Source organism: Phyllostomus discolor, chromosome X (assembly GCF_004126475.2).
Source record: "Phyllostomus discolor isolate MPI-MPIP mPhyDis1 chromosome X, mPhyDis1.pri.v3, whole genome shotgun sequence".
NCBI classification, from domain to species: domain Eukaryota; kingdom Metazoa; phylum Chordata; class Mammalia; order Chiroptera; family Phyllostomidae; genus Phyllostomus; species Phyllostomus discolor.
The window spans coordinates 7,477,454-7,490,487 of NC_050198.1; the positions used below are offsets into that span (position 1 = coordinate 7,477,454).

Sequence of the window (13,034 nt, forward strand, 5' to 3'; positions counted from 1 at the left end):
TTCACAAGGAAAATCCCACATGTCCATGCCCCCCAAGAGTGAAATGCCCTGGAGTTGGCTCGCTCTGCGGGGACATATTCTTCTCTCCTAAATTAACCTGAAGAGTAAGCTGGATTTGTTTACTGCACTAACATCTGTAATTATTCAACATCTCGGTGACATGGTGTAACAGTTACTGCTTGTGCAAACTGCCCATTTAAATAACTCTCGGCAGTGTGAGCACATGAAAACCCACAACACCGAGAAATTAGAAACATCTGTAAAAATTAATGGCTCAACTGACCAAAGGGGTGGGGGGATTAAAACAGCTAAATAGTTCCAGTGCAAGATTTGACTTTAGAAAATAATCCTCCATGTTTAGGTTAGTTCTTAGCATATCCACAGCTCCCCATCTGTGAGGACTCCTCGCTGGCATACACTTCATTTTAACCCACCAATGCAAACCCATTACCAGTCTCATTACAAAATAGCATAGGTATGGTACAAGGTTAAGGGGATTCATTACATCTTTAAAAGCAGAAAAAGAAATACCTCTTCTCCCATCATGCAGTCAGCCTCCTCTCTTCAGTTTGAAAAGGTCCCAGAACTATCCTGGAACCCTCCCACTTCCTTCCAACAGCCAAAGGCACGGAGTCTGAAGGACCCAGCCTAACCCTGAGTCATACTTGGGACCAAATGAGCAATGGGAAGAACAAAGCTCACATTTGTTTATGGTTCAGGAAGCCAGGGCCGGTTCATGGCTTGGGTGGCTTCGAGAGAAGTCCTCCTCCCTCGCCTGTGTTGCTGCAGCAATCTACGCTGCCTGCTGGGACCCACAGGTGTGACTAGTAGCACAAGGAATGCACTGAAGGGGTGTTTATTTGGCAGGATCCAGGCACCACTTCTGTTTAAAAATGTCAGAGGGGAAAGAAAAAGCCCACTATCTTTCAAGAGATATGATTGGGGAGTGAGAGGTATCTAGAATACGGTTTGTATATATGTCCATTGTGAAAATATCTGTATTTTAAAGAAATAAAAGCAGTGTACTACTACAAAAAAAAAAAAAAAAACCTGAAGAAGGAAAAACAGCCCTGGTTTTATGGAAACACTTCCCCAAGGAAAACTACAGAAAGATTGTTGCCAGCCATGTCATCAGTAGTACCCTAACAGATTGCAATAAAATGTTTAAATAGCAATCTTGTTTTTTTTTTTACCAAATGAAATACCATTTTAAGTACCACTTCATTGAAGTTAAGTCCAGCGGTTAAGACATCAAAATTCTAGAGCCAGAGTGTCTGAGATCAGAATTCAAGCTGGCCCACTTCCTTGCTGTGTGATGCTGAGCAATTAATTTACCTCTGTTCACCTTGGTTCCCTTACCTACAACATGGAGATAACAGCACCAACCTATATCATTGTCTGGAGGATTAAATACATAATATACATACAGTGCTTATAAAAGTGCCAGGCACACAGGAAGCACTATTAGCCACTACTATAAATTCAGAATGACTAACAAATCAGAATATTGAGTCAATAGCATCCTCACCGTAGCATTTTTTTAAACAGGGTCCAACAGAAATAAGGCTTACTCGAGTGTGGTTGGTAGGGTACATGAATGTCTCGCATGAGATGTGCAGTAACTTGAACATTCCACCTAAGGTGTCATTTGGTGTGCTTGAGTGTGAAATTGTTGTTACAGAGTTACATGCATATGATTTTGTAACAAAAGAGTTTGTAATAAAAAGGGGGCATTATTTGTGCTGGACCCTGTATATTTAGATTCTAATGACCAGCTTCAGTTTAACAGTGGTTAATTTTTACATTTTTAAATTAAACTCACGTTAAAACAATGTATTCCATATTTATTAACTGTCTGCAGTATGTCCAAATCTGTAGAGGGCTTTGAATAAGATGCTGTCTCAGTCCTCATGAAAATTTGCAATCTGCTTGGGTAAATAAGACATCGATCTGCTTATGTATCACCCAAGAAAGCAACGTGGAAGACGTCGCTGGCCTGTAAATGGCAAGTGTGACACAAGTCTACACTTGGCTACATGGCTACAGAATTAACACATGCAGTTTAGAGGACAGATAAGAAATCACCCTAAAAAAAAAAAAAAAAGAAATCACCCTATGGAAACCTATTTAGGATGAGAGAGAACACATGAATTGCCTGCACAGAAGAATTCCAAATAATTTATGTAGATACTCTCCCCAAAGAAGAATGTAACTCTCCATTTCTTAAGTGTGAGGTACACATAGTGACTTCTTTTTAAAGAGTCGGATATAGAAAAGGGGGAAAAAAGAACTAACAACTTCAGAGTGGAGAAACCTGATGGACACTTCCTCAGCCAGGTGACTAAAGTCAACATCAATGGTGAGAAGCCACGTTGATGCCATGTACCCTTGACATGACATGATGAGAAAGGCACTTCACCTCTGTAGTCTTTCTCCTCCAATCCCGTCACTTCGGTGTAACCATCAGAAAGACATCAGACAAATGCCAATTGAAGGACATTCTGCAAAACTCCTCAAAATTGCCAAGGTTACCAAGAACATGACAAATCTGAGAAACTGTCACAGCAAAGAAGAGCCTAAGGAGACAAGACAACTAAATGCCATGTAGGATCCTGGATGGGATCCTGAAACAGAAAAAGGACATTAGATAAAAATGAAGAAAATCTGAGTAAAGGATGGACTTTAATAATCATGTATTAGTATCAACTGGTTCATTCACTGTGACAATGTAGCATATTAACAGGGGATGTAGATGTTAATAACAGAGGAAATTGGCTGTGGGGTATGTGGAAACTCACCGTAGTACCTTCATAACTTTCCTATAAATCTAAAATTATTCTAAAATAAAAACTTTATTTAAAAACTAATTAGGAAGATAAGTTTGTTGAATGTGTATGTACACATAAATAAACATATGTGTGATTTGTTGACATACATGACATGTTCTTAGGTATATGAATGTAAAATGTATTTAGCAATGCCTTCCTTTCTTTTTATTATCTCTATATCCTTAGCCTATCTATTTAACAACAGGAGTTGAATGCTGACTCCTAACATTTTGCTTTCTGTAATAAACAAAAGAGTTTTCTTTGAAAGGAAACTTGGCTCTTCTGTCAGTTCTGCTGCCAAACCAGGCTACGGCGGCTCAACTCAAAGACTGTGCATGAGGTGGGCCCATCTGCCCTTTCCAAGAGCTACTAGAAGTTCCTGGTGCCTGGCCAATTAGTCATCAACCACGAAGCCCGATGGCTGGCAACTCTCCCAGTTACTTCCTCTCCCGTCTCCACTCCATACTGCCAGGCGCCTCCCCAGTTATCTCTCCAAAGTGCCAATCCGATCCTACACTGCCCAACAGAACTCCTCCACCAACTTGCCAGCCCACCCAGAAGAAGTGGAGCTTGTGAGTAAGCTGGCTGCATCTTGGGGGAAGAGGGTCTACCTCCCCTCCAATTCTCCATCTCTACTACTATCACACCCTGTGTACTCCAGCCAAACCCAGACCTTTTCCATAACTATGCTCCCTCTTTGTCCATGCACATGCAGCAAGTACCAGGAATCCCCATTTATCTTTTTAACGTGTTGCTCAAATGCCACTTTCCTTGAAAAGATCTCTCCAACACCCCATCCTTTCCTTCTAGACCTCCAGGAAAGTTAGTAGCCCCTTCTTCTTTATCCTCTTTGATGCTCTGGACATACCTTTGCTAGCCCTTTCCCACTGCATCATAATGACTTTTATACATACATACTTCTCTCCCACAAAGGGAAAACCCAAAGCACTAAGTTAGAGTCTTGTATATGACAGCTGATCCAAGGTGTGGTGTGGCAGAGGAGGTGTTAACTCCATTCCAATTAACTAATCCAGACTCCACCACCCCCCAAATAAATAACCTGCCAGGTGAAAAATCTGTGCACATTATGCTAATACTACAGCATCTAGACATGTCACCTAACCAATCCCTTCAAAAATGGATTGCCACTCCTTAGCTCATTTATTTAGAAATTCCAGAGCTGCCACTGCTGATCCATAAAAGGCATTCAATAAAGCTTCAGTGAATGAATAAATGAGCCAATTAATAAACAAATGGAACAATGAATCTGTTGCCAGACCACAAGTAGATCCCAAATAGAATGAGTCTTCCTTTATAATTTTGATTGGATTGGGGCAAAATGTTATATTCATGTATCCAGTCCACAAATATTTATTGAGGGCTGACTATAATTTAACAATAATTTTCAAGGAATTGTAAATACAATGGAGACTAACACAGACAAGGTCCAAAATCATAGCACTTACTTCCTAATGGCTGATATTTAAGACTGGGAGATGTCACCCTGGCTGGTGTGGTTCAGTTGGGTGGAGCATTGTCCCATAAACAGAAAGGTTGTGGGATCGATTTCTCATCAGGGCACGTGCCTGGGTTCTGTGTTCAGTCCCCGGTTGGGATGTGTACAAGAGACAACTGATTGATGTTTCTCTCTCACAGAGATGTTTCTCCCCGCCTCTCTTCCCCTCTCTAAAATCAAGAAGCATGTTCTCAGGTGAGTATAAAAAAAATTAAAAGACTTGGAGATGTCAAACAAACAGCAACCACAAATATAGCAAAATTCAATCCTACTTCTCTGAGTTGGAAATTTTCCATAATAAAAAGTTAAATAAATTATCCTGAAAACTACAGTGCTGTTTATAGACATTCCTTCTGTTCTAATAACCAGAAGGGCAACAATAATAACTATAAATGTTAACCAAGTGATTATTATATGCCAGGCACTTTTCTACTCATTTTGCATGTTACTTAATCCTCCTAACAACCATATGGGGTAGGTCTTCTTGGTATTCCAATTTTACAGATGAGGAATCTAAAGCGCTGAGTGCTAGAGTAATTTGTCCCGGAAAGAATCAGAGTTGGGATTTGAACCCAGACAGTTTGGCCTGCATGCTTAATAACTACTGCACTCCTAAAAACACAATTTTAGAGGCCTTCTGGAGATGTGATTCTTGGTGATCTGGATGCAATTAAACATTTCTTACGAAATACACTATGACGAGTGCTTTAAAAAGTGTATGTCAGCATATACAAAACAGTTTCCTTGTTCTTTTCCCCACCAACGCTCCTCTCCTTACTTTCCCTAAATAAAGAAATCTAATGGGAGACATCACATAATCTTATCTCTCAAGCAAAATGAGGGACATCCAATACTATAAGTCTCAGATAATCACAACAAGGTTTTGACTCAGTTGTGTCTCATTAGTTAAAGAATATATCATTAGCTCCTGGACATTTCCCAGAGCTTATGTCTAGTCTTCAAAGGATTAGATACACAAATCTCTCATTTTTAAGGAACTAAAACTGTCACTGTGGATGCTTACATGTTTTAATTTTGCTTAAGCATACAGCTTGACAAATTTTTACTCAGATGGATAAAAAGACTGCGTGGGATATATATGAAAATATTAAAATTTCTCTTACTGTAATTTGGCTGATTAAAAACTGGTAGCTCATTTATATATCATTTTAATTCTAATTCTTTGTTACAAGTAAAAGCTACAATGTTGATATTATAAAGGCATTAATTTGAGTGACTGTGATTCTATAAAGGAGATTCAAGATGATTAGAGTTGAAAAAGAGACTGTCACAAACACAGTGTCTAGATGTGGGATATAATAGAAAATGTAGAAAGAAACCAGAATCATCTCAAGAGAGACATCAAATGTCAGTAATGGAAATCAGCTAAAATAGGAAGATGGTGAGAAAGGAGCTTCTTAAAGGATCTCTTTGTAGGGAATCCAGTAAACAACCAGCCTGGGAAAACATCTCTTCCAATCTGGCTATTGGAAGAACCCCAGCTCAAAACACTGTTTTTCCCAATAACTAAGGATGCCAGCACCAGTTATGCCTAGAGAGCCTTGCCATGGAATGTGCTGGCACTGAAAAGCCAGGATTATTCTATATAAAGACATGTCAGGTAAGGTCCTGAGACTTACCAGAGTATCTATAATTTACCCACACATGTGTAATACCTGCCGCTCCTTTCCCTAAGTGTTTGTACAGGAGTAGCATGAGAGTCATTTGTAAAAGGGGAAGGGGTTTAGAAAAAGAGTGGGGCCAGGCAGGACTAACAGGGAAGCAGTCTGGTAAAGAAACTCCCTTTGAAGTCCAAGGGTGGGAGACAGAAGGAACCAGCTGAATTTACGCGAGCAATGTCCTGTCTGGGTTGCCTTCTTCCAACATGCTCTAGGCTGATGACTCCCAAACCTACATCTACATTTCCCTTCCAATCACCAGACTTATTTATCCAACTGCCTGCTAGATACCTTCACTTGAAAGTCCCACAAGTACCTCAAAATCCAGCTAGTCTATGACTAAATCCATGACTTTACTCCCCAAATAGCTTTCTTCTCCAGTGTTCTCTAATAAGGGAATATTATACTACCATCCACCCAACTGCTTAAGAGTTACCCAAGGCATCATCTTCAGGTCCTTCCTCTACCTTACCTATCCACACTATCAAACTTCTTGATTCTACCTTCAAAGTATTTCCCAAAACTACCTAAGACAACAGTTCAAAGCTGTTAAGAGAGAAAGATTCCTTCTCTTATCTTGATGTTTCTTGACATGTAAAAGGGAGTCCAAATGGGCACTGTCTAGACACTTTGGCTTTTGGACACAGTTGGCCACTCCTGGAACTCTCTTTGTCCCTTATTTAGTCTCTCCTGGGAGAGTGAAGTGACTTCTCTAAAGGTAAATTTATGAAAAATAAAATCGGTATGCTCAACTCAGCTCTTCTCTTTTCTCCTCTTGGAAGTTGGCCTTGCCTGCTCTTCCCCAACAGGCAAGCCCTTCTGCCTCACATGGTTCTGCTCTAGTCCAGCACTGCTGAGTCTGTCTAATCCTAGGGATCAGGCGGCAGGCCCATTTGGCCCTCACACTAAACTATATTCTCCAACTTCACCTTCATCAGTAACTTAAACATTGCAATAGAAAATACATAGAGAAAGCTGCACAAATCATAAGTGTATAGTTTGAGGGATTTAAATGAAGTGAAACAAGACCTACATAAAATAGAGAAATATACTGTGCTTGTGGTTTGGAAATGTGTTCATTCTCCCCCAAAAGTATTTATAGAGTCAATGCAAACCAAATCAAAACTCCAGGGCTTGCTTTAGGGGGAGCAGGATTGACAAACTGACTATAAAATTTATATGAAAAGACAAAGGACCATGAACAGCTATGAACAGGGAAATCTTGAAGAAGAGGAACAAAGATTGAGGACTTATACTACCAGGTATCAAGACTGACTATAAAGCTACAGCATTAAGGTAGTATAGAATGGGTACAAGGACAAATAGACCAGCAGAACAGAGTCCAGAAATGGACCCATATATACACAGCCACTTAAATTATGACAAAGGTACAGTACAGAAAGGATAATCTTTTTGATGAACAGTGCTGAGTCAACTGGATACCCATACTGCAAAAATGAGTACAAATAATAATTGATTCTCCATCCACTGATTCATCTTATTCATTAACTGATTTAGAATTTAGATTGGGGGGATTTATCAGGGGACCCACTCTAAGTTTCTATGAACCTCTCTCCTGAGTCTTAGTTATCCTGTCTTCTATAATCCACTCCTCCCACTGTAGCTTGGAATACATTCTCTAAACCATCTATCAGATCATGTCACTCTCATGCTGAAAAAATCTTTCCATTGACAGCTCCCTATTGTCCTCAAGATCAAGTCTACGCTTCACATGTCTTTCCAGGTGCTTCCTGAACTAGGCCCTGCTTCTTTCCCCATTCTCACCTTTCCCCACTTCCTGTTGGGGCCTCAACACATGCTCCATGCCATTTCTTTTTCCCTTTGAAGCATTTATACAAGTTGCTCTTCCTATCTTGACAACTCTATGCTCCTCTCCTTGATGGATGTCTACCGGACCCTTGGGTGTCAGCCTAAACATCACTTCCTGTAAGCCTAAAAATATCACTCCCTATAGCTCTAAACATCACTTCCTAGAGGAAGTGGATACACACCCACATGAACACACACTCTCCAGCCTCCCTAATGAGTCACTACTTCCTGCCATGCCTGAAGGCTCCTGCAGCACAGCACTGTGTTCTCAGCCCGGTCAGAGCATTCCCTACACTGTATTTTTAGGACTTGTTTACTTTTCTGTAGCTCTCTGAGGGGCAGCGACCTGGTCTCATTCACTATTGTATACCCAGTGCCAAGTACATGGTGAGCACTGAAAAAACACTGTTGAAATGAGTTACATCTAAAATTTCAAAGTATTTTTAGGTATATAATTTTTTAAAGTTCTATGAGTTAGGATAGGTACAAAGAGTATTTCCATTTTACAGATGGCCGAATTGAGGCTTAAGTGACTTTGTCAAGGCCAATCAGCTAGGACAACTGTAGCATGCCCTTCTAATCTTATGACATTTAACTTGGTTCATCTTTAGGCACACTGTATTTTCCACTATTTTGATATAACACATACTTACCTTTGGGCTTAGTTAGCTTAAATGGTATCTTTTTCCCCAAGGTTCTCTTTTTCTTTAATCTTTTTTCAAGGGAAATTTCCAACATATACAAAAATATAGTGTGATGAACCCCCATGTATGTATCACCCAGTTTCAACAATTAACTCATGACCAATCTTGTTTACTCTGTGCCCCACCCTTCCACCTTCCAAATTATTAGAAGCAAAATCTCAGACATTAAATCATTTCATGTATAAATATTTCAGTTAAATAGTGCATTAAACAAATCATTCACAGGTGTATCCAATTGGTACTATTAAAAAGACTCATAATTGGGGTTCTTCCTTATCAATAGGAGAAGCGAGAATACTCATCATTTCTTTATTGTTGGGGGTGGAGAGTGTTATAAAATATCTCCTGGAATAGAATCATTAGCATTCAGCCACTCTGAGTGAGGTGACTGGGATTAAAGCACAGGTAAAATCAGCACCAAATTAACTCAGAAAAATGCATCTGAAAACCTCACAAACTCACATAGAAAGTATACTATATTGCTTACAGCTGTTAGCAATTATCAGATTCCTTTTTTCCTTCATCCAAGCTATCACACCAGCCATGTCAGATGGCCAATTGCCCCAGCCTGAGAGGGGAACCTGCTTGGGCCTCAAATAAACGCTGTCACGTGACATCCAATTGGTGCCTCTACAAAATCAACAGCGAGCTCAATTCTGAAAGGAAGCTTCCTTCCTTAAACATGAATCTTGGTCACAAAACCATCTCCAAAGTGATGAGAACCAGGTTGTGTACTAGTAAAACATGATCACACTTATCAGCCCTCATGCCAGGTTGTGCAATAACATAATGAGTCCATAAATCTATACAGCGATCCATGGCGCCAACAACAGGGGGTGGAGCGAGTTTTGAATCCTCTTAGACACTGTAAAGATTTTCTGCAGCCAGTGAAGCAGGCTGGGAAGTTTATGTTTTCCCCAGAGGCTTCACAATGAGAAGCAGGTTAAGGTTGATGGCCAGCACATGGTTTCATTCTGCAAACAAATCATGAATCACATGCACATGCATATAATATACATATATATAAAAAATAACTCTGATGAAGTTAACATTACATGTCACCAAGACCAAGGCAATAAATCTGCCTGTTCCACAAAGATGCAGTGAACCATACAACCACTACATTTTCAACTATGTAACTGTTATATTATCCCACCCACACCCCTCATTTTATAGATGTCTGTAATCTCTAAAGTGCTGTTAATACAGTTTTCATATTATTCATTCAACCAGTATTTACTGAGCACCTACTATGTGCCACACACTGTTCCAAGCACATAGCATACATTGGTGAACAAATAATAAATATAGTAGAAAATTAATATTATTTTAGAAGGGGGTAAATGCTACAAAAACAGTGCAGTACAAGTAAGGAGGATGGGCTAAGGGAACAGGTTTTAGAATGAGTGGGCCGGGGCAGGTCTTGTTGAGAAGGTGAGGTCTGAGCCAAGCCTCCTGTGAAGAGAGGCAGGACACTGGGTGAGCAGGTGGAAGCCAAGTGTCCAGGCAGACACTCTGTGGTAAAGGTCCCCAAGTGGGAGAGTATATGGCATGTCTGAGGAAGAGCGAGGGGACTGGGATGAATCAAGTGAGAAGAAGGGCAGAGAAGGAGGAAATGTGAGTGGCCACGGGGATCAGGTCACCTCAGTTCCTGGGCCTGGTAGAGGACTTTCCCTGTGGTTCTCTGGGGAGGGTTTGCAGGGGAGAGCAGAGGAATGGCATAGTCTGACTTAGGGTTTCAAAGGCTCACCCTAGCTTCATGGCTGAGAACAGACTGTAGGGGGCAGGGGAGGAACAGCAGGCGCTACTACAAGCACTACAGTGATGGCGAGAGCAGGGGTCAGTGGAGGTGAGAAGCCATGGTAGATGCCAGGCCTACTTAGGAGGCAGAGCTGATGGGGTTTGCTGATGGATGAGACATGGGATGTGAGAAAAAGAGAGGAGTGAGCAACAATCCAGGGCTTTTGTTCTGAGCAACAGGACGGGAACTGGCCCTGTGTTTAACTGACATGGGGAAGACTGTGGGCAGAGAAGTTTGAGAGGGATGATGACAAGGTCAGGTTTGGACAAGATGATAAGAATTTACGATCTTCAGGTGGAGGTGTTCAAATCGGCAGTTGGGCACGTGGCTCTGGAGTTCAGAGGAGAAGTGCACTGATGTACAAACTTGGGAGACTCACATTTGATGCTGATATTGCTGCTCATAGTAACCCCAATTTATTATTAATGGTTACAACAAATATAAATAGCAATAATAAAAGTCAAACACACAATGTCTCACACAGAGAAGAATGAGAGCAAGAACCAAAAAATAAACAAAAGGGATTAACTGTGCTGAGTTAATGGTCAGGGTCATGTCAACTACTAGAATCAAATGAAGAAAAACTGCGTACATCGTTCCTTCCAGAGATGGGCCTTGCTCTTCTGTAAATATTTACAGGAATCTGAAAGTGACCATGTGGAACAGAAATGAGCTCACGAGCTAGATGCTACTAACTACATCATTTTCAGATCTGGAGAAACATCATATATTGATTACTCAAAGAAACAATACTGGCTCAGACAAGCTTCAGCAAAAGAAGTGAGACAGCCTTTAGTGTCTAAACATGTGCTCTTTCCACCTTCTTCGTAGGGTTTTACGTGAACATCTACTAATGGTATTAAGTGTCCAAAAGTTTCCTTTTCAGATTCTGTTTCTAATGCCTGACCACAGGCAGTAGAGGGAAGGGAGGTGGATGGAAGTTCTACAGCTGTGGAAAATGATGCAACTTTAAAAAATTCATCTCGTCGAAAAATGAAAAACACTTAACAGCTACCAATAAACCTGCATTAGAAATCTTGCCAATGCCCTACTCCCCGAAGCCTGCTGGCACAAACGACAAAGCAAAAATTTCAGCACTAAATCAAATTAACGAATGTTCCTTAAGCACAGCACAAATGTAGTTTGTTACAATCTGGAAAATTCCATGGTATTTATCAAATCCTAAGCAAAGCTATGATGCTTAGAAGTGTACCACAGTAGACGTCATTAACAGCCACAAGTGCGATGGCTCTGGGTGTGTTGCTGTGGCAACCGCGTACTCAGCAGCAACACGCTGTCTGCCTCTTGCCAACCCAGAACCAGAGGCAGAAGGAAAAAGCGAGCTTCCTGATGGTAACAACCCAGGGAGTCACAGCGGGGCCATTGCTATCACTCACTCACGCAGGAGACTTCTTTTTGGCAGTCTGAAATCATTCCCACCTAACTCCTAGGGAAAAAATGCACAACCCCTTTCCTCTACTGCAGAAGCAGGCAACATCCCCAAGCACAAAGCACGAGAGAAGTGTACAAGGGCAGGAGAGAGATGAGGGGCAAGGAGGTGCTTGAAAAGTATCAAGGTCATCTGTTTAGTTGTTTCCAGGCATGAGGGGCTATTTTGGAAAGAAAATGGAGAAGTGCTGGGCCACCTGAAAAGTCAAACTGGGAAACATTCCAGAGTGAGGAGATCAGCACAAAAAGCAGGAGCAAGTGGAGTAAGTCCATCAGAGAAAGACAAGTACCATATGAATTCACTTATACATGGAATCTAATGAACCAAAGAAATGAACAAACAAAACAGAAACAGACTTACAGACACAGAGAACAGACTGGGTTGCCAGAAGGGGAAAGGCATCGGTGCACTGGGTGAAAAAAGTGAAGGGATTGAGAAGTACAGATCGATAGTTTCAGAATAGTCACGGGGATGTAAAGTACAGCCACAGAAAATAGTTAATATTGTAATAATATTGTAATAACCATGTATGGTGCCAGATGAGTACTGAAATATCAGGGGACCACTCTGTAAAGTGTACGATTGTCTAACCACTAGGCTGTGCATCTGAAACCAATACAAAATAATATGGAATGTAAACTGTAATTGAAAAGTAAAATTTGAATTAAAAAAAGAAAGCAAGCAAGCAACAAATGAGCCAGGGCCTCTGGAGGAAAGCTGTTTGCACACAGGGGGACTACGTGTAAAGGGGAGTGGGCCAACAGCTAGCACGTGAGAACACCGAAATCCCAATGGAGGAGTAGGGAGTCTGAGACGCCAAGCCCTACAGTGTACTTCTGGACACTCCGCATTATGTTGCAATGAAAGAGAAACTGTTGTACATACCTTTTCCACCGGCAGAAAGTCATTTTCTACCTCAGTCGACCTTGGTCTTAGTTTTATTGCCTTGTCTTTGAAAATATCTCCAAAGCCCACTCCCTTAACTTTCTTCGGCTGGATTGCTGCAGTTGCGACTGTCCCGTTGGCACCTTCGGATTTGGTACTGCTTGAGTCACCCCCATCACTCTCAGAGCCTGTGGTTTCCCTTAAACCTGTGAAGAGGGGGGGATGGGAGAGAAATAGCTCAAAAATCAGTTGTAGCCATGAAGCACCTCACAGCCAGCCAGGAACCACCTCTAAAAGAGTTAGTGGGCATAGGGTAACTTGCACTGAGGTTTTTCATTTAA

General features: G+C 41.2%; 1 protein-coding gene across 8 annotated transcripts in view; it reads right to left on the reverse strand.

Annotated features, from left to right (window-relative positions):
* SH3KBP1 (SH3 domain containing kinase binding protein 1) overlaps positions 1-13,034 on the reverse strand; it is a 317,351-nt gene that overhangs the window by 120,810 nt on the left and 183,507 nt on the right. For 7 of the 8 annotated variants that reach the window (XM_036016569.1, XM_036016572.1, XM_028522514.2 and 4 more), the window contains one exon: positions 12,694-12,899. In XM_036016569.1, coding sequence (XP_035872462.1) covers positions 12,694-12,899 — 206 coding nt within the window. Of the gene's footprint in view, positions 1-531; positions 615-12,693; positions 12,900-13,034 lie in introns of those variants that run through there. The other variant, XM_036016574.1, reaches the window with a different exon arrangement.